The sequence below is a fragment of the Eurytemora carolleeae genome, unplaced genomic scaffold, assembly GCF_000591075.1.
Source record: "Eurytemora carolleeae unplaced genomic scaffold, Eaff_2.0 scaffold563, whole genome shotgun sequence".
Classification (NCBI taxonomy): Eukaryota; Metazoa; Arthropoda; class Copepoda; order Calanoida; family Temoridae; genus Eurytemora; species Eurytemora carolleeae.
The window spans coordinates 170,544-196,803 of NW_019396453.1; the positions used below are offsets into that span (position 1 = coordinate 170,544).

The following is a 26,260-nucleotide window of genomic DNA, read 5'->3' on the forward strand; positions in this document are numbered from 1 at the left end:
GGGAGGGGGGGGGGGCGTACTAGACTTGCTCAATTTAAATCAATAAGAAAAGAGAAACATTTTCAACCGATTGTTAAATGAATCTATAAAATATTAACCAAAATTATAAATGTTAATGACCGAAAAGTATTTATTTTTGCATTTTTGTATGAGTTGGACTTCCCTGAAACATGATAGTGAAGTCCTTCAGATATTTTACAGAGGTATTAGTGCACAGTGAAAAGAAGAGGGATGGGAGATAGTCAAAGAACACAAACTCTTGAGGGGTGGGGGAGTTGTAGGCTTGTATACGTTAATTTACGTTAACTTACTTGAGGGGATAAAGATTATTTAAAATAATGAAATTAATAAATCCAGAGAGGATTAGATAAAAGAAGAAACATTTCAATTGAAATCAGATTCGGGTTTAATAGGTGTTTGCAGACTCTGATTTCAAAATACACAATTTTAAACAGTTATCTTTAAAAATGGAATGCCTTTGATGGCACAAGTCTAATTTATGCAAGGAATTCATGAATACAAAAATGTAAGCAATATATGTACGCATCCCGTACTCCCCCCCCTCCAGCCATAAATTATGCGTATACGCATTAATGGCGTCACCTGTACAAGTTATACGAGTTTGCATTAATGTTTCCCCGCTTGGTTCCTAGATTTTTCATGAAACCAATCTCACGCCTGGTTCCTAGATTTTTCATGAAACCAATCTCACGCTTGGTTCCTAGATTTTTCATGAAACCAATCTCACGCTTGGTTCCTAGATTTTTCATGAAACCAATCTCACGCTTGGTTCCTAGATTTTTCATGAAACCAATCTCACGCTTTTCAGCTTTTTACACTGCAAATAAAATCTTGAATTGATAGTTTTCTACTTCGCTTTGTAAAATTTCAAATTTCATTAATTTCCGAAAATTTTTATTTTTAGGTTATTGTGATCCTGCTCAATACAGATGGTAACTCATCTCGAGAATAAAAGAGATTAATTTCTAGTGATAAACTTTCATTCCGTAACTTTACCAACCTGTGATCCTATGCAGTTACCAACCACGTTCAGATCTCTAGGAAGAACAGAAAACTGATGCTATCAGTTCTTTAAAAAAAAGAGAAAAAAGAGGAGAAGAGATGCGGGTTTAGATCAAACTTTGTTGTAATGAGGGATTAGAAGAAACTTTCAGGTACTTCTTATAGTTTCTTTGATCTAGTTTTACTTCAATCGTCGCTTTATTAAATATTTTCCTTAAACTGATCGTCAATTCTTTTTTAAATTCAATTTTATTTTTATTTTTTTATTTTCAAAGATTAATTTTTACACATATCCTAAAAAAGCTTTTCGATCCAATCAGTTAATTGCAATTGTGCATAAATTTTAAGCACATGTTGCTTCCCCCCCTCTCCCCGGTTTTGAATACATGAACTGTATTTCTCCATAATATTCCTTGACATTAAGTATTCAATGTTTACCCCCCAGTCCAGTGTATAAGGATATTATATACATATTGTTGAATGGATTGATTGATTGATTGCTAGATGATTATAAATTGAATTATTGAATAATTATTGTTTCTCGCTCCACCTCCCCTACCCCATATTCACCTCCCTCGAACTATTTACATAGATTACAGGGTACAGTTTACTCAAGATGTCCACCCTTTACACCTTACCCTCTACACACCTTACCCTGTAAATAGATCACAGGCTACAGTTTCCTCAAGATGTCCACCCTTTACACCTTACCCTCTACACACCTTACCCTTTACATACCTTAACCTTTACACACCTTACCCTCTACACATAATCACAGGATACAGTTTACTCAAGATGTCCACCCTTTACACACCTTACCTTTACACACCTTACCTTTTACATACCTTAACCTTCACACACCTTACCCTCTACAAATAATCACAGGATACAGTTTACTCAAGATGTCCACCCTTTACACACCTTACCTTTACACACCTTACCCTTTACATACCTTAACCTTTACACACCTTACCCTCTACAAATAATCACAGGATACAGTTTACTCAAGATGTCCACCCTTTACAAACCTTAACTTTACACACCTTACCTTTACACACCTTACCTTTTACATACCTTAACCTTCACACACCTTACCCGCTACAAAGATCACAGGGTACAGTTTACTCAAGATGTCCACCCTTTACACACCTTACCTTTTACATACCTTAACCTTTACACACCTTACCCTCTACAAAGATCACAGGGTACAGTTTACTCAAGATGTCCACCCTTTACATTTTACCTTTACACACCTTACCCTTTACATAGAACACAGGATACAGTTTACTCAAGATGTCTACCCTTTATACCTTACCTTTTACACACCTTAACCTTTACATAGATTACAGGGTACAGTTCACTCAAGATGTCCACCCTTTACCTTTAACCACCTTACCCTTTAAGTAGGTTACAGGGTACAGTTTACTCAAGATGTCCACCCTTTACACCTTACCCTTTACATAGATTACATGGTGCAGTTTACTCAAGATGGCCACCCATTATCCCTTACCCTTACCCTATACATAGATTACAGGGTAAAGTTTACTCAAGATGTCCACCCTTCACACCTTACCCTTTACATAGATTAGAGGATACAGTTTACTCAAGATGTCCACCCTTCACACCTTACCCTATACATAGATTACAGGGTAAAGTTTACTCAAGATGTCCACCCTTCACACCTTACCCTTTACATAGATTAGAGGATACAGTTTACTCAAGATGTCCACCCTTCACACCTTACCCAATACATAGATTACAGGGTACAGTTTACTCAAGATGTCCACCCTTCACACCTTACACTTTGCATAGATCACAGGGTACAGTTTACTCAAGATGTCCACCCTTTATACCTTACCCTTTACATAAATCACAGGGTACAGTTTACTCAAGATGTCCACCCTTCACACCTTACCCTTTACATAGATTACTGAGTACAGTTTACTCAAGATGTCCACCCTTTATACCTTACCCTTTACATAGATTACAGGGTACAGTTTACTCAAGATGTCCACCCTTCACACCTTACCCTTTACATAGATTACAGGGTACAGTTTACTCAAGATGTCCACCCTTTATACCTTACCTTTTACACACCTTACCCTTTACATAGATTACAGGGTACAGTTCACTCAAGATGTCCACCCTTTATACCTTACCTTTTACACACCTTACCCTTTACATAGATTACAGTTTACAGATTATTCAGGCTCTCTACCCTTTACACCTTACCTTTACAGTTACACACCTTACCCTTTACATAGATTAAAGGGTACAGTTTACTCAAGCTGTCCACCTTTTACATCTTACCTTTAACACCTTACCCTTAATGCACTGTTTACTCATGCTGTCCGCCCTTTACACCTTACCCTTTACACCCCTCACCCTTTACATAGATCACAGGTTGCAGTTACACAAGCTGTCCAACCTTTTGCACCTTACCTTTACACCTTTTATTTACACCTTTCCTTTACAATTTACCTTTACACCTTACCTTTCCACCTTATCTTTCCACCTTATCTATCCACCTTATCTTTCCACCTTACCTTTCCACCTTATTTTTACACCCTACCTTTACACGGTACACCTTTTATTTACACCTTGCTTTTGAACCTTTAAATCCAAATGAAAAATTTTAAATCTATTTTAAATCTCAACTTAATTTCTTATTCTCACCTATCTCCTGCTGTCCTAATCTTCTCAATTATTTATGCTCATCAGCACTAATCTCTTTATACTCTTCATCAGCAGTAATGACTCATCATAAACATTCTTTCTTTCCTTCTTGTTTCTTTCTTTGCAATTTCAATTCTTCTTTTATATTTTTTCCTTTAATTTCCATTTTCTTTTCTTGTTTGCTGCATGAGTCATCATCTCCTTTTTTCTGCTCACTGGTTGACAGGCCGGCCTAAGGTGGGGGGAAGGGGGGGGACTACCCCAAATCACGGACTTACATTTTTGAAACCCTGTATTGTTCTTTTATATCTTTTCTTCATTTTCTCCAGTCCCCCTCCCTTGTTTTGCAAAACTTTCTTATTGTATAAAATCTCCAATAGATGACATAAGTAATAGTTATGTTTCGATCATAACAATTTCTTTTAAAGTAAACAATTCTAAACCTGTCACTAATCCCAGCAAAACGAGCTAGACGCGGAATTAACTCTTCTTACATTTACTGACTCAACACTTAATGAAAGCAATTGTTTATGTTTTTGTAACGGGAGGCGAGATATTGGTTTTGACCCCAAAGTCACCATAAGGTAAACTGCGATGATTAATATTGAGGAAAAGCTTTATTCATTATTTTAATTATCTTTCCAAAAAAAACTTCCTTGTGGAAAAAATAGGGTTTATTATAAATTTTTGCTAATTCTGCTGCAACTTTTTTTGTAAAAATTTTTAAATTGTGGATATAAAAGCTTTTTAAAAGTGGTGTGGACTGTGTGGAAACTAATGTTTAAAGATTAAAATGCTAACCCCCCTGTGAGGAAACTAATGTTTAAAGATTAAAATGCTAACCCCCTGTGTGGAAACTAATGTTTAAAGATTAAAATGCTAACCTCCCTGTGTGGAAACTAATGTTTAAAGATTAAAATGCTAACCTCCCTGTGTGGAAACTAATGTTTAAAGATTAAAATGCTAACCCCCCTGTGTGGAAACTAATGTTTAAAGATTAAAATGCTAACCTCCCTGTGTGGAAACTAATGTTTAAAGATTAAAATGCTAACCTCCCTGTGAGGAAACTAATGTTTAAAGATTAAAATGCTAACCTCCCTGTGTGGAAACTAATGTTTAAAGATTAAAATGCTAACCTCCCTGTGAGGAAACTAATGTTTAAAGATTAAAATGCTAACCTCCCTGTGAGGAAACTAATGTTTAAAGATTAAAATGCTAACCTCCCTGTGTGGAAACTAATGTTTAAAGATTAAAATGCTAACCCCCCTGAATTGAGGTTGCAGATATTGGTTTTGAATATAGATATCGGTTCCTCACAACTGCATTTATAAGAAATTATTATTTAATATACCATGGAATTAAAAGAAAGGATGTATTTGGGTGAAAGAGAGGATGAAAAAAAGATGAAAGAAATGATGAAAGATAGGGAAAGGAGGGATGTATTTTGGTGAAAGAGAGGATGAAAAAAGATGAAAGAAATGATGAAAGATAGGGAAAGGATTAAAGAAAGAACGAAAGGAATGACAAAAAAGGGTTAAACGAAAGGTTGAAATGAAGGCTGAAAGAAAGAGGTAGGTAAAAAGATGAATTGATGAATGAATGAATCATGATCAATAAATGTATTTTTAGATATAAATGTATTTATAGGTATCTAAATAAATGCATTTTTAGATATCTCAATAAATGTATTACTAAATAAATAAATGTATTTCTAGATAAATAAATGTATGTTTAGGTAAATAAATAAATTATTATAAGATGAATAAATGTTGTTCTATAAAAATAAATGTATTTCTAGATAGATAAATGTATTTCTAGATAAACAAATGTATTTCTAGATAAATAAATGTATTTCTAGATAAATAACTGTAATTCCAGATAAATAAATATATTTTTAAATAAATAAATGTTATATTCTAGGATGGATGAGGAAGGGAGCAGTGTAAGGGTTGCTGTAAGGATTCGTCCTCAGCTCTCAAGGAAACCAAACCAAACCAAACCATACCAATCAAACCAAACCAAACCAAACCAAACCAAACCATGATAAATCATTTTAAAAACACCACTTGAAAATTTCCTTTTGCTTTTAAGTTGAATTTGTTTACGTCAAACAGAAAATAATATTTTTTGTTTGATAAAAATTCCTAAAATTTAATTTTGTTTATTTTTTTGTCTTGTTTGCATGTTTGTTCAATGGTAATTCATGTTTCAGCGATCATCTCTCTTATCAAACTTTTTATTTGCAATGAATTATAAAAACATGAGAATTAGCTTTCAACTTTTATAATTTATAGTAATTTTTTTTTACTGCAAGAAATATTTTGCTCAAAAATATTATAACAAATAAATGCCTTTAGACTTATCGCGAACAATGAATATTTTGATATTTAAAGGGACTGTAAGCATAATTTCAAGTGACCCTCCATGCAAAGATGGCTATGCTCGATTTAGAACGGTGCCTCCTAAACCTTATTCTGATCAAAAATGAGGAAAGTGAATATTTCTGTGAGTTTCTCCATTTCTTCTTCTAAGCAAGAAATGCGCATGGAGAAACCGCAATCGAAAAAAAAACAGTTTAAAGAAACAAAACTATTGATATCTAATTCGTATTTGATCAGGCAGAGCTTTCAAGGATAATGTTTAAACCGGGCATTGACGTCTTTGCATGAAGCATTAAATGTATAACTTTGGGTTAAAACTTGTAATAAGGGAAATTTTTCAAAGTTTGTCTGCTGACAGTTTTCTGTTCACTAAGCGTATCAACACGCACCCACGTTCACTGCACTTATAAGTGTGCAGGGGGAAATATTAATTCAATGTTTTCCATTTTTTTAATATTTAAGAAACTCTGGGATATTATATTAAAATTTTTAAGATTTTAGTAAAAGTTTTTTTCCTTGTAGTTTTTTTTTTATAATTTTTGGTGAGAATGGGACTCGAAAGAGAAGGGGGGGGAGGGTTACGCATGCATGGATCTGTTATGAAATAATTCGTGAATACAATTTTTTCAAAAGGTTTACACTAAGAAAAATAAAACAAGCTAAATAACTATCGTTGCCTTTTTAGATTGCAGAGTTTTGTTAGCCTTAATGTTAATCAAGTATTTGCTGATGGGAAAGTTATGAATATTAATATATATATTATAAAACAAATGTTTATAAAAATATTTCCCATGAAATATGTTCCTTTGCGTGTAATGAATGATGGATTGATAGTAATAGATATTCCAGAGGAACAAATATAGAAGAAACAAATTTATATATCAATTTATGTTTCAAAACAACATATCCAGTATATATACCCTTTTATAACATGGAAATTGAAGTCCTAAGATTAAAAATCATCACGTCACAAATACACAAATTTTTTAGCATTACACTGCTGACTACACATTTTCTCTAAACTTATACTTAAATATAGTGTAAACACAACACTCTCAGTAACCACGAAACCAAGACAAAAACATTACTTTTTGATATTGACAGGAATTGTTTGGGAGTAGGGTTTAGAAGTTTCATCCATTTTAATTCAAAACTTTATATTGGCAAAATATGATACTTCTTTAATAATTTGTGCATTTCTTCTTCTGTGAAAGAAAAGATCAGTGCAGAAATACAATGACAGATCGTTTAAAACAGAAGATTAGAACCTGATTTAATTGGATTGGTTTGTTGCAGAGAGATAATAGATGCATGTAAGATCTGCACTTACAAAACCCCTGGGGAACCGCAGGTAATTCTTTATATAATTATATAATATTACATCTTGCAAGTAACTACAGGGTGTCCGTTTAATTCTGACACCCTTTTAAAAAGCTATTTCTCAGTCATTTTTTGGAATTTTTACAATCTGTAAAAAGATTTGTGCGACTGTAACATGAACGTTTTGCAATATAACAAAATATTTGAAACATGTATTGCAGAAAAAGCACAAATTCAGTTTTCTTCTACACTAGTATTTCGATAGAACGTTTCACGAGCAGTTTCACCTTTCTTTGGGTAGGCGGGTAAAATAAAACTAATTTTGCATTAAGATGGCCAAGACGAAATTCGCACCAGAACTAAATTAAGAAAATGGCGGTCATTTTTAATATTTTTTAAAGAAAAAGAAGTGAATCCAGTTATAAAACAAAACGTTCAAATTTTTTTTACAGATTGGAAAAATTCCTAACCATAACAAAGTTACAGCAATTTGAAAATTGGCAAGATGATAAGGACACCCTGTAGTTCCACTACAGGAGTCAACAAAAACTTCAAACTCTATTATTTGCTCGTTTCTATTGCATACAAATTGCTGGTTAGATTTTTAATTACATTTAGAATTAAGATTAAGACACCTAATCCTCTTTTTTTGGACATTCAACTCGTGTTTAAAGCTCTTGTATGTTTTGTATTTTTTTACGATTTGTCAATTTTTATATGCCTAATTTCCCCTAATTTACTTATCTAATTATTTTATTTTTCCAATCTGGATATTTCAATCTAGTAATGTTAATATCGAAATATCAGTAAATAAATATGAAAACATAAAGGAAAAGAATATAAATTGTGCATTTAGCTAAACTAGATTTAGAAAGGAAGGAGCCAAGTCTATAAAATACAAGAAAATAGATTATTAATATAAACTTAATTAGTTCATCAGAAATACCAGGAAACCAGAGTTTAAACCGATAGTAAACTCTGAGAGGGAAACTTAAAACAAAGTTAATCTTACGAAACTGAGTTTCGTGAACTAATTTTTTGTCATTTGGTCTGTAATAGAAAAATTAATTTGGAACTGACGATAAAAAGCCTCTTTTTGTCAATGAAACTCAAGCAAAGATACCTAAATATATATTGTTTGTTTTTAATCTTTGGGACAGAAACAAACTCAAGAACTGACAATAGTCAACCCAGACCGAAATATATTTTCAATAAAAGTGGAACTAGCATCTACTTTTTTTACTCTACAGAGGTTTAGTCCATCACCATCACAAAATATCAAATTCACAGATACCTATTTTTGGCATTTTGTAACGGTTTTAGTTTCCAACTCCCACCCCAAGTAAAAGGAATGAAGGTTACCAATATAACCATATCTAGGTATATATATTATATTTGGCTGAAACATCTGGACGTTTAACATATCAATCCCCTTCATCCTTAATTAGTTTTAGCACCAAACATTCCTTATTTATCAACCTTAGTTCATCTTATACACACAGTCATCTTATACACACACTCATCTTATACACACACTCATCTTATACACACACTCATCTTAGCGTAAACAAACTTCCATGCAACGTGACCTGGACCTCCTTCATAATTTTATTACTTTACATGATGTACACAGTGTACATCTAGCCTTGTAACACTTACATATTGTACAGTACAATCAAACAAGTAAAAGCGTAATGAAAGTAATAAATTAATTCCTGCAATGGAACTTATTTGTCAAATTTTAAGTTATCGGAGTAAACTTTTACAGTTTCACACAAATGTTACGACCTCTGAAAATGTTCAGAAAAAATCAGTCTCAGCCATTACCAATTACAAAATCCTATACTACATAAATATGCAGTTGTAACCTGTCTGTTTGTTTATTTGTATGTCCGATCAGGAACAGGAACACCTTGACCGATTCGCCTCAAATTTTGATTGGGGGAACTTGGGATAACCACAGAAATGTTCTTAGCTAGGTTTAAGAGTTCTTAGTTGAATGGGTTGACTCTTATAAAAAAACTTTGTTTCCAGGGCAACGCTAGGTTCCCAAGTTAGTTTTTCATAAAACTGCAAAGCTAAGACGACCTTCATTTCACTTTTTAGTGGTTATGACTGTACATTCCAGAACTACCTTTTACATGTACAAGAAGCATGGTACAACGGTGTTTTTACCTTTACATGTACAAGAAGCATGGTAGAAAGGTGTTTTAATAGAATTGACAAGTACTCCATGTGCACCGAGTATAAACATCTTAACTTGGTAGGATTACAATGTTTTGCGAACGCTTGCTGCAAATATTCATCTTCTGCAAACATTTTCACACTTCCGCCCATGTTTCTTTGTTGAGCTTGTTTGAATTTTGCAAGGATTTGAGCCCAGCTTCCTAGTTCCTTTATTGGTTTCAGCATATTAAAGGGAGTGTTCACTTTATTCAAAACTAGCTTGAGAACCCAGAGTTGCCAAGGGTACTCATAGATACTCCCGCCGCGCCGGGACGTTACCCGCGCTTGGTCGTGAATTACGAAGTTAACTATTTTTTCCTATAAAAGTAGACCCATTTCACTTACAATCCCAAAACCAAACTATAAACATTCCCGTTGTGGTTCTCCCGAGTTCCCCATCTAAAAAAGGGTGTAAATCGGTCAAGGGGTTTCTCAGTTATGATCGGACATAGGAACAAACTCAGAGTATTATTTTACATGTGTGGTCAATAGTTTAAAATTTTAAAAGAAAAATATCTTTATAATCAAAACTTGGATTATAGTTTCAATTTCTTATTGTTATAACACTCTTAGAATTGAGAGATACTAAAATTTGCGTTAGTCTTTTTAAAAGATTCTCTCTCCAGATGGAACGTTTTTAAAGATTGCAATTTGTTTAAAATTCTATACAAGTTTACTGGTCGTTTAAGAGCTGTCCAAATCATTAAACTGAGTGAGTTGAAAAATAGGATCGAAACATAAAACAGCTTAAATCATGTTTCAAGGCTCTTATGAAATATTAATAATTACATATTTTACGATGCATTTAGCATTCTTGTTGTTATTAAAAATTAATTAATAAAACATTCATCTATATTTTCTATGGTGTAACTTCAAAAAAATTTATTTCTCCAGTTCGCAGATCATAAATGAAGTTTACACTAGAGATAAAAGAACTGAATAAAGCTATAAATATTTACAAACCCTAGAGTAGAATAAGAAACATTTACAATCTCCCCTCCCCCCTCTCTTATCTTTCGAGAATCGCGTCATCTTCGTAAACACAAAACACTTAAGAACACTGCGTATATTTTAGTTTGCGTCATAAACTTATTTAATCGTATTTTTATGCGCACAGTGCAGTGTCATCTAGATTATAGATAAACGGTTGGTTAAACAAAGTTCAAAAAAGGAGGAAATTTATGACTGAGAGAAAGATAGTTCAACTAGTTAATTCTGGTACTTCCTTAAAAGGTTCATTTCGTCTATCTTACTGGAGGACCTGGCCTTCTCTTGGTTCTTGAGACACTGAGGTGGTTCAGAATACCACTACTGAGTTTAACCCATAAATTGAACCTGCGCATTAATAAATGTTTAACTCATTGACTTGTTTCTAATCATTTTACGTCTTTGAAAAGATTCAGTTTCATAAGTAAAGGACTGTTCGTTGTTTGAAATACAATACCATTCACCAGCAAAAATTCAAGCCTCATTCACGGATTATTTTTGTTTTAAATTAGACAGTAAACCTGTAGGACATTCTACAGTTTCATTAGGCTTTATTATGCGTCATTAGGTCTATGCGTCATGGGATCTAATTATTGCGTATTGTAGGCATGGATTGGATCGGACAAATCGTTTACATACGATTTCGTCTTCGATACGGACTCGAGGCAGGAAGAGGTTTACGATGAAACTGTCAAGGATCTGATTGAGGGGTGCTTCGAAGGTAAATATCTTTTTTATTGTTATTTAAAATTTAATTAATTGCAAAATGCTTTTTCTTTTCTTTTTGGTTGTTTTATCCTCTGCAAAGGTTTCTAAACATCTTGTTTATAAATTTCTAAAGGTTTAAAGTTAGCAATCATGCCCCCTAATTATTTTAATTTTTCACTTTTTTAGTGAGAATTTACTTATTTAAATTTTCTGCTAAAAAAACTGATCTGTTAATTCTTCATGATTTTGAAAGAAACGGAAGAAATTGCTTCAATGATTCCATAAAAGGAAACTGATCTTCTCTTCAAAACCTAGTTTTTAATCATTATTCAATTATTTGAAATAATATTTCATTTCTTCTTGTTCGTTATTTCAATTTTTTGTCATGAACATTTTACCCCTCCCCCCCCTTTTCTCATGGACATTGACAGACTATAAACACATCATCAGCACTTTACTATTTCGCTTTCTTTCTTATCCCCCTGTAATAAATGAATGGTGAAAACTGAACAAAAATTATATTCATAATAATGATGATATGAAATAATTTATCATTTATTTATTTTCAGGATACAACGCAACTGTCTTAGGTTTAGAACATAGAAATATTTTTTTATATGATTGGCATGGCATTTCCAGTGCCCAGGATCATTCTACTGTTTTTGCTCACTTCACATTTTTTCATTAGGACATAAAACTTACTTTCATTAACATTAATTTTACTTTTTACTTTTCCCAATAAAACATTATATTGACACAATTACTTCAAATAGTTTTAAGTCCTCAGTTAACAAAGAAACCGATCTTTGATTTTACTTAAACCTGTCATCCGGACCAAACTGTGTTTACCAAACTTATCAAGGGCGGGCCCAGGATTTCAGCTGGAAGGGGTGGGGAATTATATTTATACTTAGTTCTCGTTTAAATACATTTAAAAAACAAGGAGACTGAATTAAAGAATAAATTATGGAATTATAATTTACAAAAATTTTACGACATCAGATGCGTTTGGCATGTAAATGGCCCACTCTATCAAAAAAACAAATGAATCTGATAAAAAAAATCCATCAAAAAAAGAGGTTTGTGTGATTTTTTTCTGAATTTAAACAATATTTTGAGTCATCCTAATTCCAAGCGCTATTCAAGGAGAAGTGGGGAGGAGTAGAAGGGGGGGGGCTATGCAAGGGGAAGTGGGGAGGAGGAGAAGGGGATGGGCTAAGCAAGGGGAAGTAGGGAGGAGGAGAAGGGGGCTTTGCAAGGGGAAGTAGGGAGGAGAAGAATGGGGGGCTTTGCAAGGGGAAATGGGGAGAAGGAGAAGGGGGGGCTATGCAAGGGGAAGTGGAGAGGAGGAGAAGTGGAGGGACTAAGCAAGGGGAAGTAGGGAGGAGGAGAAGGGGGGGGGGCTATTTTTGTATATTTGATGTTTTTAAGTCCTCCTTGTTAACACCTACACCAGACATCCATCAGTATATATTGTCTATAGTCTGGTCAAATATCTAAACATTAAACAAGAATTATCTTAGGATACATTGATTGATCGATTTATACCCACTCACGCCTACTTAATAACATAGGGACGTAGCCATTAAACAAAAAGGGTTTGCATGCAATCATTCCAAGGGACTATGTGCAAATCTGATATAACTTTTAACATAAATTTTATTGTGTTTTATAATTGTTGTTGAACTAGTTGATATTCTCTAACATTCTCCTGAAATGAACTCACACCATTAGCGCAAAATTGTAATTTTATTCAAGCAGGGATTTAAATATTTTACATTTTATTTATCAATATATTTTAAAGACATTTTAAACCTTTATTGCTTGGAAGGCAGTATTGGAGAAATAAATAAGAATTTTTTTCCGTCCCCCCCCCCCGCCCCTCCCTGTTATTGATGTGGTTTACTATGCTTTGGATGGGTTTCTGGTCTTGGTGCCAAACCTCAGATACTTGATACATGCTAAAGGAGGGGGGGGGGGGGGATGAGGGGAGACTTTTTTAAAAAGTTTCCCTAAATTCTTGATTCATAATTCATATGCTCTCCTCATAGCTTATGGTCAGACCGGCAGCGGTAAAACGTTCACAATGGGAACTGGATTCGAGCTGGATAGTCAACCTGGACAACTAGGGATTATACCCAGGTATACTAGTATATAGGGATCCTGGTATACTAGTAGATAGGGATCCTGGAATACATTATAGCAGAGATCCATGTTTACTATAGAAAGGGATTCAGGTATACTATAGATAAGGATCCAGGTATAATTCATATATAGGGATTATATCCATGCAGATTGTAGTTAAACTTTATAGAGTTGGATTATAACTAAGTATGCTTGTAAATTGGATCCAGGTATACTTTGTAGATAGGGATTATACTCAGGTATACTCTTAAGATGGGATCATATGAGACAAACTTGGTAATAGCTTGTGTTTTATGTATACTGATAAACTGAATATGGGTTGACCGGTAATTATTAATATTATTCAAGTACATATGAGTATTGTATAACTGAAAACAGTTTCATGGTTTAAAATGAATATTTGTGCGGTCTGCGGTTGTTGATTAGGGAATTCTGGATTTAATGGGGGAATATTAAGTTGAATGGGGGAAATACTAGATTGAAAGGGAAATAAAAACGTGTACACCAATTTTTGTTTACAACTGTATTCTATTTAAAATTCGAAAAATACTTCTTAACCTAGTAGATAATCATAACTTGACATTTGTTTAACAAAGGTCAATTTTGTATTAATATTATTTTAAAATATTCTTTTATGACATTGAAGTTTTTGACATTTAAGAAGAAAAAAAGGTAAAGGGATTTCGCAAATTCATTGATGGAGGGGGGGAATTTGGAACTGACGNATATTCATGATTTTTATTAACTTTTTTGTATACCTTTTGTACCCAACATACTCTGTACAATAAAATTAAGTAATATTCATGATTTTCATTAACTTTTTTTACCCCTCAGACTCTTTTTATAAAACTAGATTTAATATTGAAGGATTAATAATTACCTACTCAGAAAATGATTGACTATATTTTAAAAATAACATTGGTTTACAGGGTTACCAATGAATGATAAGACTTTTATCACGACCTAAAACTCTTAAAATACACCCATTTGAAGAGGAATTTAAGTTTCTACCCTAATTTTCGTAAATGAGAAATAAGAAAAACAAAAAAAAAATCCTAGAGGGCAACAAATGTTTCTTGATCATTAGTCATGACCCTCCCTCCATCTAAACCCCCCATCCCTCCATCTCCCCCCTCTCCCTTGATGCCCTGATTAGTGTATGTCCAATGTTGTGAGGGTAGAATATCTGGTTTAAATCCTCCTACGCATACTTCATAGAGATCAATTTATGTATTTTAAACTAAAGATAGTTAATACACACCCTGTATTTTAAACTAAAAATACTTAATACACGCCCATGTATTTTAAAGTATAAATAGTTAATACACTTATACACGCCCCTGTATTTTAAACTAAAAATAGTTAATACACATTATACGCCCATGTATTTTAAACTATGAATAGTTAATACACACCCCTGTATTTTAAGCTAAAAATAGTTAATACACATTATACGCCTATGTATTTTAAACTATGAATAGTTAATACACGCCCCTGTATTTTAAGCTAAAATTAGTTAATACAAAGTTAAAAATAATCCGTTTTCAAAATTATAAACATTTTAATTTTTACTCAATCAGACGAAGCTTTTAAGGGTACCGTTAAAAATTGGGCACTGGCATTGTCATATTTGCATGATGGATCACTTGAAATTACGCTTACAGTCCCTTTAAACATTAATAAAGTATTATTATGTATTAAAATAAATCTGTTTTGAAAATGTTCTATTAAAGTGTTTGCCCTGCAATATCTGGATGGAGGGAACCCAGCTGGAATTTGTCTTTTATCGTCTAGTTTAATTAAACCACACCCAGGACACTAGTTTTTACACCGGGGGGGGGGGGGGTATGTTACTCCACCCTGACATATGTAATTCTAGTTTTCAAATCTTATTCCTTGTTCCTAATATTTTATCCTATATCTAATATCACAGCAGTTGGGACATTAACAGTTTTTATTTCCAAATACTGTTCATTCCTCCATATTAAATGTTCAAAATACCCAAGAAAACGAGTACATTTTAAATCGAGTTTATAAACACAAAAAAAATGTAAAACATGGTTAAATACAAAAAATGAGACTTCGAAGACAACTGTACAATGGTTAGTCCTTATTTCTTAAATCGAAAGTTTCCCGCAGCTTTAAACCTGCTTCTTTTTTCCAAATAGTTTAAAATAAACTAGCTGAATTGCCCGGCGTTGCCCGTGGAATTTCAGAAACATAAATTTGAGAAAAAAATTAAAGAAAAAAAGTTTTGATTAAAAAAAATTTAATTATTTAGTCTTTGTTACCGCAAGAGTTCCCTCAAAAAAAAGTCAGCCCGTTCGGTCCAGCTGTTTGGCCAGCTATAGCTAACATATATAGATATATGTATACACATACATACATACAAGGCACACTATCAATGAATTGACTCTTGTCGTTAATTTTACAGCTATTGGAAGTATGATTTTTAAAACACAAGAACAAGCCAAATAAATCGGTAATAATGAGCAAAGAGCAAAAACTACAATTACAAAATTTTTTTTTCAACTTTAAGCCCATAAACCAGTGCTTTCATTTTGAAAAAGTCTTAATCAATCCAACTTTAAAGTTAAAAGATCACGAAACAAAATTTTTTAAATTTATATATATATTATTATATGCATATATACATGGTAGTTATATTGATAATCTAGTTGATATGAATACTTGACATATACTTCATATTAAGGACTAGATAGATCTAGTGATAAATGCACACAATGCATGAAGATGAAAAGATAGACCAGAAAGGATCATAGTGTCATGGTCAGCAGTTTATCCAAATAACATAGAAATTTATTCTGAGCTGGGTCATTCAGTACGCTCAGCGCCTCGCAGATTTATGCCATGTATTATGTAATTCTTCAAATGACCCAGGGTCACTTGAAATTACGTCTTCTGTCGCTTGTGATGTAGCGTGTAATTTAATGTAATTTACAGCGTTTAATTTAATGTACTGCGTGTAATATAATGTATAGTGTGAAATGTAATATATACATTGTGTAATGAATAGTATGTAGCGTAATGTATTGGGTAGTTTGTAATGTAATGTACGGTGTAGTTACAGTGTTATGTAATGTACGGTGTATTTATAGTGTAATGTAATGTACGGTGTATTTATAGTGTAATGTAATGTACGGTGTATTTATAGTGTAATTTAATGTACGGTGTATTTACAGTGTAATTTAATGTACGGTGTATTTATAGTGTGTAATGTAATGTACGGTGTAATTATAGTATTTAATGTGCATACAATCCTTGTATTATTTGTTCAGCCCAACCTGGAGCCAAGAGATATTGTTTCGAGGGGCGGAGATATAAATGATGATCACCTCAATTTAATTGAAACAATTATTTTTAATCTAGATTGAAGCAATCAACATGGGTACATTATGGATTAAGATATTACAAGGATCAATCGATTAGAATAGAATAATTTACAGATAGATAATAAGATAGATAAATAAACAGAATTTTACAAGAAAAGTGCACCAAGAGATTAAGTTCACTAAGAAAGCATTTTACATAAACTAGATGATAGTGATACTTAAAAATTATTTACTTTTTATTTTCAGAGCTGTCAGACACTTGTTCGATGGGATCAGCCAGAGGTATTTGTTTTACTATTTTGCGGATGCATTACTTTTTTGTTCCTTTTTTTCATTCTTCGTATTATTTTTCCATATACATTTGTTCTTTATTTTAGACAAGAAGAAGCAAGAGAGAATGGTATGACTCCTCCAGAATTTAAGGTAATTTCTTACTAAAATTTTGCATTTTTAAATAATTATTAATTATCATTTTGATTTATAATACAGTTAAACCCTAAATAAGCCATTCATTGAAAAAATTCATCAAATATCGTATTCTTCACTTTCTGATAATGGAATGTTGCAGATATTTAGTTTTTTAATTAAATGATATAAGGAGCTCTAAAACCGTTCCCGGACATTCATGGCTATTTATTTATTTTCGCAAATACCAAGATTTACGTAAAATAGTATAAAACTTATTAAAAAATTGTCAAGACGACATTTGATAAATTCTTTCGATGTATGGCTCATTTAGGGTTTAACTGTATTATCGTAATTCAGATATGCAGATCTAGTTCTAGAAAAAAGAAAAAATTCAAATTTTAAGAGTTATTTTTGTCCAAGGTTTCCTTGCAGTTTATGGAATTATACAATGAAGAAATATTGGATTTGTTTGATGCTACAACTAGTAAAGGTAATATAATTAATTAAATTAATTTGAATTTTTCACACAATTCCATATATTACTTGACGGTGTCTATATGCATAAGTTTATGATCTATATATTCTAGTCAGCTATGCTTTAGTATTGAAGGGACCTGCAATGTATGTTAGTTGAACTCAGAATGTAGTATTGTGGAGAAATTTTTTAGGCTTCATTTGAATTTAAAACGTTTTAATGATATAATGTTTAATGATGGTTAAGTTTTGAGAATCGATTTTTTAAAAATTATTAAATAACGACACCAAAAAATGTAACAAAAATTCCACAGTAAACTAATTAGTTCTCACATTCACAGTTCAACTACCAAAAACCCCCGTTCACTCCCTTTAAAGGGCCTACACATACAGATATATAGTACGTTATAAAGTGAGGTTGGGAGAAAATTATATTTCCAATGGTACTTTTCTCTATTTGATCTAGCACGAGTTTATGACATAATGTGACCAAAAAAGGATAAGACTGAAGAGTTCAAAGACGTGGACGAAATTCTTCAGTTTTAATGTCTAAGGTTACCTACATTTGTAACCTTTTTTTTCCGTGTCAAATCAATTCATAATCTGTTTTTAAGGAGGAAAGAAAATATTCAGCCTTCCAATTTTTTTCATTAAAGAGTTGTAGGTCGTTATTAAAGTCACATCCTTTTTGGGTAACCCAGTATCCTCGACATCATAGATTTTAGAATCTTAACCTTGTAAAAAAACTTTTTTTATTTAAAAATTATTAAGGAAACAAAGCAAAATATACCTTTCTTACATCACAAAATATAAATGAAACCTAAATAATAGATATTTTTGTTCAGCTAAGAAATCTGGTATTCGGATACACGAGGATTCTAATGGAACTATTTACACACTAGGAACCAAATCCATGCTAACTAATATCATCAACTGTGTTACGTACTTTCCGAAAGGCCTTTTCCCTTAGACAACTTCCCAAGTGGCAACTTCACAATTGTGCAATTTTATAAGCGGCAACTTCCTTAATATACATTAAGGTAGGCAAGACCTTCTGGGGCCTCGCAGGCTGCATTGAGGGCCCAAGCGCTGTGGCTAGGACGGGCTAGGGGCCTAACGCTGCGGCTAGAACAGGCTTGGGGAATTTTATCTTTGGGAAATTGACACTTGGGAAAGTGTCTATCTCATCAAGTATAAGGCTAGGAATACCTTCAAAACCTTTCAAGACAAAAGGCAAAATACCCTCAAATTGCTGTTTGGCAACCTCGCGTTGCCATCTATCTATCCTAACCTACTTGACCTGATCTGGAATAGTTAATCATGCGAGGTTACCAAACATGTTAGGAGGGGGGGGGGGGGTCCAGATGATGAACTATGAGCGGTCATGGCCCAAATTTCAATAAACTTTTATCTAGGTTATTGGTATAAAAATTCCATTAAACCTTTCTGTTTCCTAGTCTTTTTGTCTTTATCAATTATTGGTAACTTGTCAAGTTACATTCTTTGTATTGTTTTTGACATGAAGCGCTGAAGTTTATTTTATATCTGAAATAAAATGGATTCGTTATTAAAAAAATATATTCCAGCATGTTAATTTTATAAAGAATAACTTTTTACTTAAAACAATTAATTTGGAAGGTATTGTTTTCGACTCTCAACTGTCACAGACTTATTATTATTGTACACTGTAAGTTTATATTACAGTACGGTACACAGTACATATAGTGAACATGATTTAAGAAGACATTAAATTCTGCAAAAAAATCTGAAATGACAAGTTTTTTCTAAACTATAGACATTTTACTAGGAAGAGATTTTTTAGAATTTAATGATTATATTTTGAACTCGTTATTTTAAGAATAAAAACCTTGTTAAAACTTTTTCGATTATTGAATAAATGGATTTTGTTGATCAAGGTATGACGAGTAAAAATGTGAAAAGTGAAGAGGAAACTTTAAACTGTCTTAGATCCGGGGCTTTCAACAGGAATTCAATCAATGAATCATTATAAAATATTTAGAAAAAATGTTTAAAAGATTCATATTAATCTAAAGAGAAAAAGAAAAGAAAATATAAACCATAAGTGTTTAGAATATTTATTTTTACACAATCGTATGGTTGATTTATAAATTAATTGATTGATTGATTATTTGTTCAGAACAACTGCGTCAACAAACATGAATGATCAGTCCTCAAGATCACATGCTATATTCACTCTGTATATTCAACAACAACGTCAATCCAGGTCTGTATATATAATACATACATATATATATATACATATATATATATATGTATATATTTATATATATACTAGCCTTAGAGGGCGCTTCGCGCCCATCTTCTAAATTAATTGTAAACATGTTCTCTTTCTTAATCGTAAAACAAAACAAAAATAATTCGCGGATTTTCACAAAAAATTTCGTGAATTTGCAAAATTTTCAAAAATTTAATGAAGATCGAATTTTGATGGAGACAAATATTTGAAATATTGATCATTCAAAAACCTTCCCTGTGGTTACAAAAAATTTGGGCCCGATCGGTTCAGCCGTTTTGACGTTTATTGGATACAAACAAACAGACAAGCCAAATTTATACATAGATAACTATTTAAATAAACTATATAAATATATGGAAAGGTTGATAATGTACACTCTAAGTCACAGCGGCGAAGATCTCAGATACAAGGTGTTTTTGGTAATGTCTGACTCAACAATTGTTGAAGGTTAGCTTCAAACTCAGTTTCCTCAATATTAGTCACAAAGCAGGGTTTAAATACTCTGAGGATTTCCATCATCAGAATTCCGCCTTAATCATGACAAATGGGAAAAGAAAGGTTAGGCTAGGAGTGGATATTTTCGTCAAAAGAATTCTTGATTCTTTTAAGTTCATCTCGGACAGGCTTGTTATTACGGAGTATATTCAAGGTTGCTAGTTGCAAAATCTCGATCCAGCTTAGGTAAAAAAATCTCCATTCTTCAGGTTAAAACAGCGTTAAAAGATCAATGCAGGCCTTCAATGTTTCTTGGAGTCCCATTTATTTCTTTTCTACCCCCCTACACCCCTGGCTAAAGTTTCTTCAGTTTGCCATTTTCTCTCTCTTACCCTGTATCTTTGAGTACTTTAGAAGCTGGTACTCCACAATAAATAGTATTATAATCATTCCATTTTCCTGCAACCACTATCCAATATACAATCCACCCAATTAATATATCTCAAATCGATACCTGTTGGTTAAACTTTGGGAGTTCGCAAAGTTAATGCCTTTAGTTTTAAAATATTCGGAAAACATGCATACAGGGCTTCCTAAACCAGGCTTCAGCAAGATGTTTTACTCATTAGAAATATCATTTAAAAATTGAATGTTAGATTTAAATTTATCTTTGTTGCATATTATGTACAGATGATTGAAGCAGGTTATGCTCAATTAACAGAAACTTTTATTAGCATGAGTAAAGCTTTTAAATTAAACATTAACTGGAAATGTTAAGCAGACTGTAAAAATACTGACAATTTGGCTCAACTCTTCGTGGATTTTGAACTCGTGACGGGAACTACTCTTCCTATCATGTAAAGACGACCTCTCCCTCATTAAGTTGCTGACTTGTATATTTCTAGAACTGATCTGCATCTGGGAGATGATGATGCTGAGGTTATGCCGTCCAATGAAGATGTTGAGCATTTATCCGCAAAATTCCACTTCGTCGACTTAGGTAACAACGAAATTTGAAAGAAATTAAAAAAGAAAGTAATGAAAAGTTTTTGTTATCAAAAGTTCATAATCCATTTCTCTGAAGAGCTTTCAATAATAGACATCGGCCTGGCCCAAAGTAAATCTTAAATCCATGAAATAACATTAAGTGTCTAAAAACTGATAACTACTTTTTGACTACACAATACAAATATGTTTTATTTAGCTGGTTCTGAGAGATTAAAGAGAACTGGGGCTACAGGGGACAGAGCTAAAGAAGGAATATCTATTAATTGTGGACTTCTAGGTGAACCTTTGTTTAAAACATGCATATCATATGTATTATATGTAAAGCAGGACGCCAATAAGAAGTGTCCATGAATGTAATAGTGGGCCAAACAGTACCACTAAGAGAGATATAACAACCATAGAAATAATACATTTGACCCCAATGGATAGCATAGGATAGGTGGCATATCCTTTAGAGTAGCCAGTTCGGCGCAGAAGGTCGTCTTTCACGTGTTGGAAGATTTAAGGATTCCATAGGCAATGCCGGGCACTACCTCCATTATTGTAGGTTGTGTGTTACAAAAAATGTTTAATTTAAAAGAAATTGGATTGGAAAGATATTAATACATTTGCATTTTGTAAACTATTTATAATTATATTAAATTAAAGTAAAAACTCCTTTGAGCTGTATTTTCTCAAAGGAACATTGAACATTAAGTAAGATTGAAAATTGATTTTAAAAAATAAGAATACAACTTTTAATGAGTTGTAGAGAATAAGGCTAGAGCTTTGATGGGAGGGGAAGGCACGCCTCACCCATATTGCTTCCTGTCCACTATTGACTCACATACATGGAGCTGTGGCACCGAGCTTACCTGTATCGCTTCCTGTCCGCACTCATATGTCTTCCCGCAAAATGTCTGTACTTGTGTGCCTTTCCTCCTCCTTATACTGATAATTATCAAAATAAATATCACAAATACTACATTTATAGATCAATTTTACTTGTTTATTTTATGGATACATTTTTTTAGCGCTTGGTAACGTAATTTCTGCCCTGGGTGATACGAATAGGAAGGCAAGCCATGTTCCGTACAGAGACTCCAAACTTACCAGGCTACTGCAGGTCGGTCAATCCAATAATTATAAAGATTTAACATTAGAAATTTTACCGAATTATTTCTGTTCTCTAGAGCACTGAGCTTCTAATAAAAATGTGTGTTTTAAAAGTAAAAGTTAAGGAATCGAGTTTTTGCCAAATACATAAATTTTCTAATCCCTAAATTTTTACAACCTGATTGTGTAAACCTTCGATTTTTCAAACTAACGCTACTTGATCTACCAAAGTTTATAGTTTGAAATATTAAAGGTCTACGAAATCGGGTTGTAAAAATTTGAGGATTAGAAAATCAGAGTTTGTGGCAAAAACTCAATTCCTTTGAATATAGAGGTTTGTTTCCAAAGGAATTGAGTCTTTGCCACAAACTTTGGTTTTTAAATCCTTATATCTTAACAGCCCAATGTTGTAGACCTTAGATATTTCAAACTATGACTTCTGTTATATCAAACAATCAAAGTTTGAAATATCTAAGGTTTACATAATTTGGTTGTAGATATATAGGTATTAGAAAATTGAGATTTGTTGCAAAGACTCAATTCCTTTGTGTTTGTTTTTGTCTGTTTTGCGGTTTTACCATTATAAGCATTTCTGGATAGAACTTCATTATATTTTCTCGAGAAATTGATATAAAACTGTGTCAAAATTATACCAAAATTCAAATAATAATTTTGGTATAACTTTGACACAGTTTTATGTCAATTTCTCGAGGCAGGAACATCAAATAGAACTCATCTATCTCGCGATCAACTCCTTAAGTCTTTGGTTTAAGCCAATACAACCTTACATTTTTCCTTAATAGTCCCTTTGAAAACAAAATTGTAATATTTGTTTCTAAACTCCTTAGAAACTCAAATTTTCTAATTTGTAAATGGATTTAGGACTCGTTGGGAGGAAACAGTAGAACTCTAATGATAGCGTGTGTTAGCCCGAGTGACAGGTAATCAACCATATATATACAATATACATATATATATATATACTTTACTTGTTTGTCTGTCTGTTCGTGTGTACAAACGGCTAAACCGACCGAGGACCTGACATGATCACAGGCCAGATTTACGGATGGTCATAATTTGAAAAAATGTCTTTTAAAAAATCAATTTTTGAAAATCAATATAAGAGCAACAATTAATAGTTATAATCGAAGATGGGCGCAAAGCGTCCTAGAAACCGAGTATTTGGAATTTTTTTTAATCTATGACATCGAGCTTTGATGCTTGTATGTACGTAATGGAAAACTTTTGTTTTGTGCGTCCTAATAGTACTTACTCACTATGCATCAACGTTACTCTTGATTTTGCGTCCTCAATGCAATCTTATAATTTTTTTTCAATGTTATGTTTTTTTCAGAGACTTTATGGAGACCCTTAATACACTGAAGTACGCCAACAGAGCAAGGAACATAAAAAACAAGGTGATTAAAATAATTATTTATTATGAGTATTACTATTATGCTGTGTTTACTGGCACATTGGTTTTCTTGTTAGATTGTTCTGTAGAACTCATTTTGATGGTTTAATCAAAAAACCAGCGATTATTGAATATTCTTTTGGGTGAAGATTTAAGAATAGTTAAAATTTGCCTCTGCAAAACTGTAAAATTTAAATTTAGACCTCTGTAAGGTAAAATGACCTCTGCCATGGAGGATGCTATGTTTGAATGTAAATCGGCCTCGAAATAATATTGATAGAAGAATGATTAGTATGATAAAATGATAATTGATCTTCGTTTTGACCGCTGTTAAAAATGATTACTGACCTCCTTATAATGATCCAGGTCACAGCAAACCAGGATAAAACCTCGAGGACAATTATTCAGCTACGGATGGAAATACAGAATTTACAATTGGAACTCATGGAGTACAAACAAGGTAGGATTACGCATCATAAATATTAAACTTTTCTGAAATTATCAGATATTTTATTTTCAGTTTTTGTAGCCAGTCCCCTAGAAATTTCTCGAAATAAGTAAAAGTTGAATTCTGTATCAATCTAGCTTTTCTGTAATTAGAAATTTATATGAAACGTCCAGGTCAGGTAGTGCCGCATTTGTGCAGGTTCAAATTTAAAACTTGCATCATTCAGTTGTTATTCAGCAAAATCATTGATTTTTGTATTAAAAATTCTCAAATTGAATTCTGGTCACTTATATTGAAGTTAAAGTAGATAGTTATGAAATAATAAACAAATCGTCTAACAATCTAAAAATTCATATATCGGTTGATTTATCCAAGATATTTATCTATTACTGGGTGGTGACCTAGCCCTTGTCATGTTTGTTCACACTAGACTTGTGTCATTTACCAACTAGAAATTCATTTCCGTTTTTTCTCGGGTCTAGATTTCTACGGAATGAAGGTTGATGATGTTTTTTTTTTTTTATCTTTTCAATAATCTTCACTGTTAACCATATTGGTGGTGCAGTTTGATGAGAGCTTAACCTGGACTTCTACGGAACGATAGTTGATCATTTAGTTATTTGCTTTTATTTTCTAATCTAATCCATCTATTTGATAAATTGCTTTATGAATTTTATGATCTATCTATTTGATAAATTGATATATCTATTTGATAAATTGATATATCTATTTGATAAATTGATATATCTATTTGATAAATTGATATATCTATTTGATAAATGGATCTATCTATTTGATAAATGGATATATCTATTTGATAAATTGATCTATCTAGGGAAGAGAGTGGTTGGCGAAGATGGTGGCGTGGATGGTTTGAATGATATGTATCACGAGAATAAACTTCTCAGCAAAGAAACTCAGAATTTGAGAACAAGGATAAAAGCAATGCAGGTAAATATACGAATACCACCATGGTAGTTTTCGAATACCGCCATTCGTTTTTAAGGAAATCTTCCTTTTTCAAAATAGGTCTCAAAAGAGGTCTGGAGGACAGACTCTAATAACGAGGCTAGGCTGGTTCAGTAACTTTGTATTTTGTCTAACAAATATCGAGATCAAACAGTTCTAAAAGAATCACATGAGAATACTGAATATATTTGGTTTGGCTTGGGAGGATTTAAGATGTGGAAATATCGTCTTCTTTTTAGTTGCAAATAAGTCGTAACCTATGACCCCAATTAGAAGAAAAATAAATTTAGGGAATGATTTTTATTTTTCATGGGAAAAATATACAACTCATAAATTTGAACTGCAACTTATAATCTGTAGATTATTATTGTACTTGGTTAAATATTCTTAACTAGTTAAAAACGTTTATAATATTTTTTTTTAAATCGTTTTTATTTAATAAGATTCTAATAATAAAAAGAACAAATTTTAAATGTTGCAACTAAAATGTAAAACTATATTGAATTTAGGAAACTATTGATCACCTGACGAGTAAGAATGCTCAACTCCTGGCAGAAAAGGAGGCAGGAAACTGGTTAGGAGCAGGTATAATTCTAGAGTTTTAACTCCTAATCTCTCTCTGAACAGGAAACTGGGAGCAGGTATAATACTAGATTTTTAACTCCTAATCTCTCTCTGAACGGGGAACTGGTTAGGAGCAGGTATAATTCTAGAGTTTTAACTCCTAATCTCTCTCTGAACATTGACATATTATAAATTCTTTACAATCTATATCTAAGAGATTTTTCAATGTCATTTACATAAAATTAAATTTCTTTTAAATTAAAAGTCATGAATAAAATAATAAAAAAAATGTACAGTTAAAATTTGATTTAGGAAGAAAAATATATGTTGTTTTTTAATATGAATAGA

At 32.5% G+C, this 26,260-nt stretch overlaps 1 protein-coding gene across 6 annotated transcripts in view; it reads left to right on the top strand.

Annotated features, from left to right (window-relative positions):
- LOC111703560 (kinesin-like protein KIF21A) overlaps positions 1-26,260 on the top strand; it is a 68,773-nt gene that overhangs the window by 25,256 nt on the left and 17,257 nt on the right. For 5 of the 6 annotated variants that reach the window (XM_023475531.1, XM_023475532.1, XM_023475534.1 and 2 more), the window contains exons 2-21: positions 926-1,175; positions 5,620-5,679; positions 7,377-7,431; positions 11,220-11,334; positions 11,891-11,911; positions 13,373-13,463; positions 17,066-17,101; positions 17,197-17,242; positions 17,648-17,717; positions 18,547-18,603; positions 19,618-19,687; positions 19,860-19,946; positions 21,320-21,414; positions 21,619-21,699; positions 22,436-22,527; positions 23,400-23,458; positions 23,872-23,935; positions 24,298-24,391; positions 25,215-25,330; positions 25,858-25,933. In XM_023475531.1, the coding sequence (XP_023331299.1) occupies positions 5,621-5,679; positions 7,377-7,431; positions 11,220-11,334; positions 11,891-11,911; positions 13,373-13,463; positions 17,066-17,101; positions 17,197-17,242; positions 17,648-17,717; positions 18,547-18,603; positions 19,618-19,687; positions 19,860-19,946; positions 21,320-21,414; positions 21,619-21,699; positions 22,436-22,527; positions 23,400-23,458; positions 23,872-23,935; positions 24,298-24,391; positions 25,215-25,330; positions 25,858-25,933 (1,384 nt within the window). In that variant the 5' untranslated portion in view covers positions 926-1,175; position 5,620. Of the gene's footprint in view, positions 1-925; positions 1,176-3,826; positions 4,284-5,619; positions 5,680-7,376; positions 7,432-11,219; positions 11,335-11,890; positions 11,912-13,372; positions 13,464-17,065; positions 17,102-17,196; positions 17,243-17,647; positions 17,718-18,546; positions 18,604-19,617; positions 19,688-19,859; positions 19,947-21,319; positions 21,415-21,618; positions 21,700-22,435; positions 22,528-23,399; positions 23,459-23,871; positions 23,936-24,297; positions 24,392-25,214; positions 25,331-25,857; positions 25,934-26,260 lie in introns of those variants that run through there. The other variant, XM_023475533.1, reaches the window with a different exon arrangement.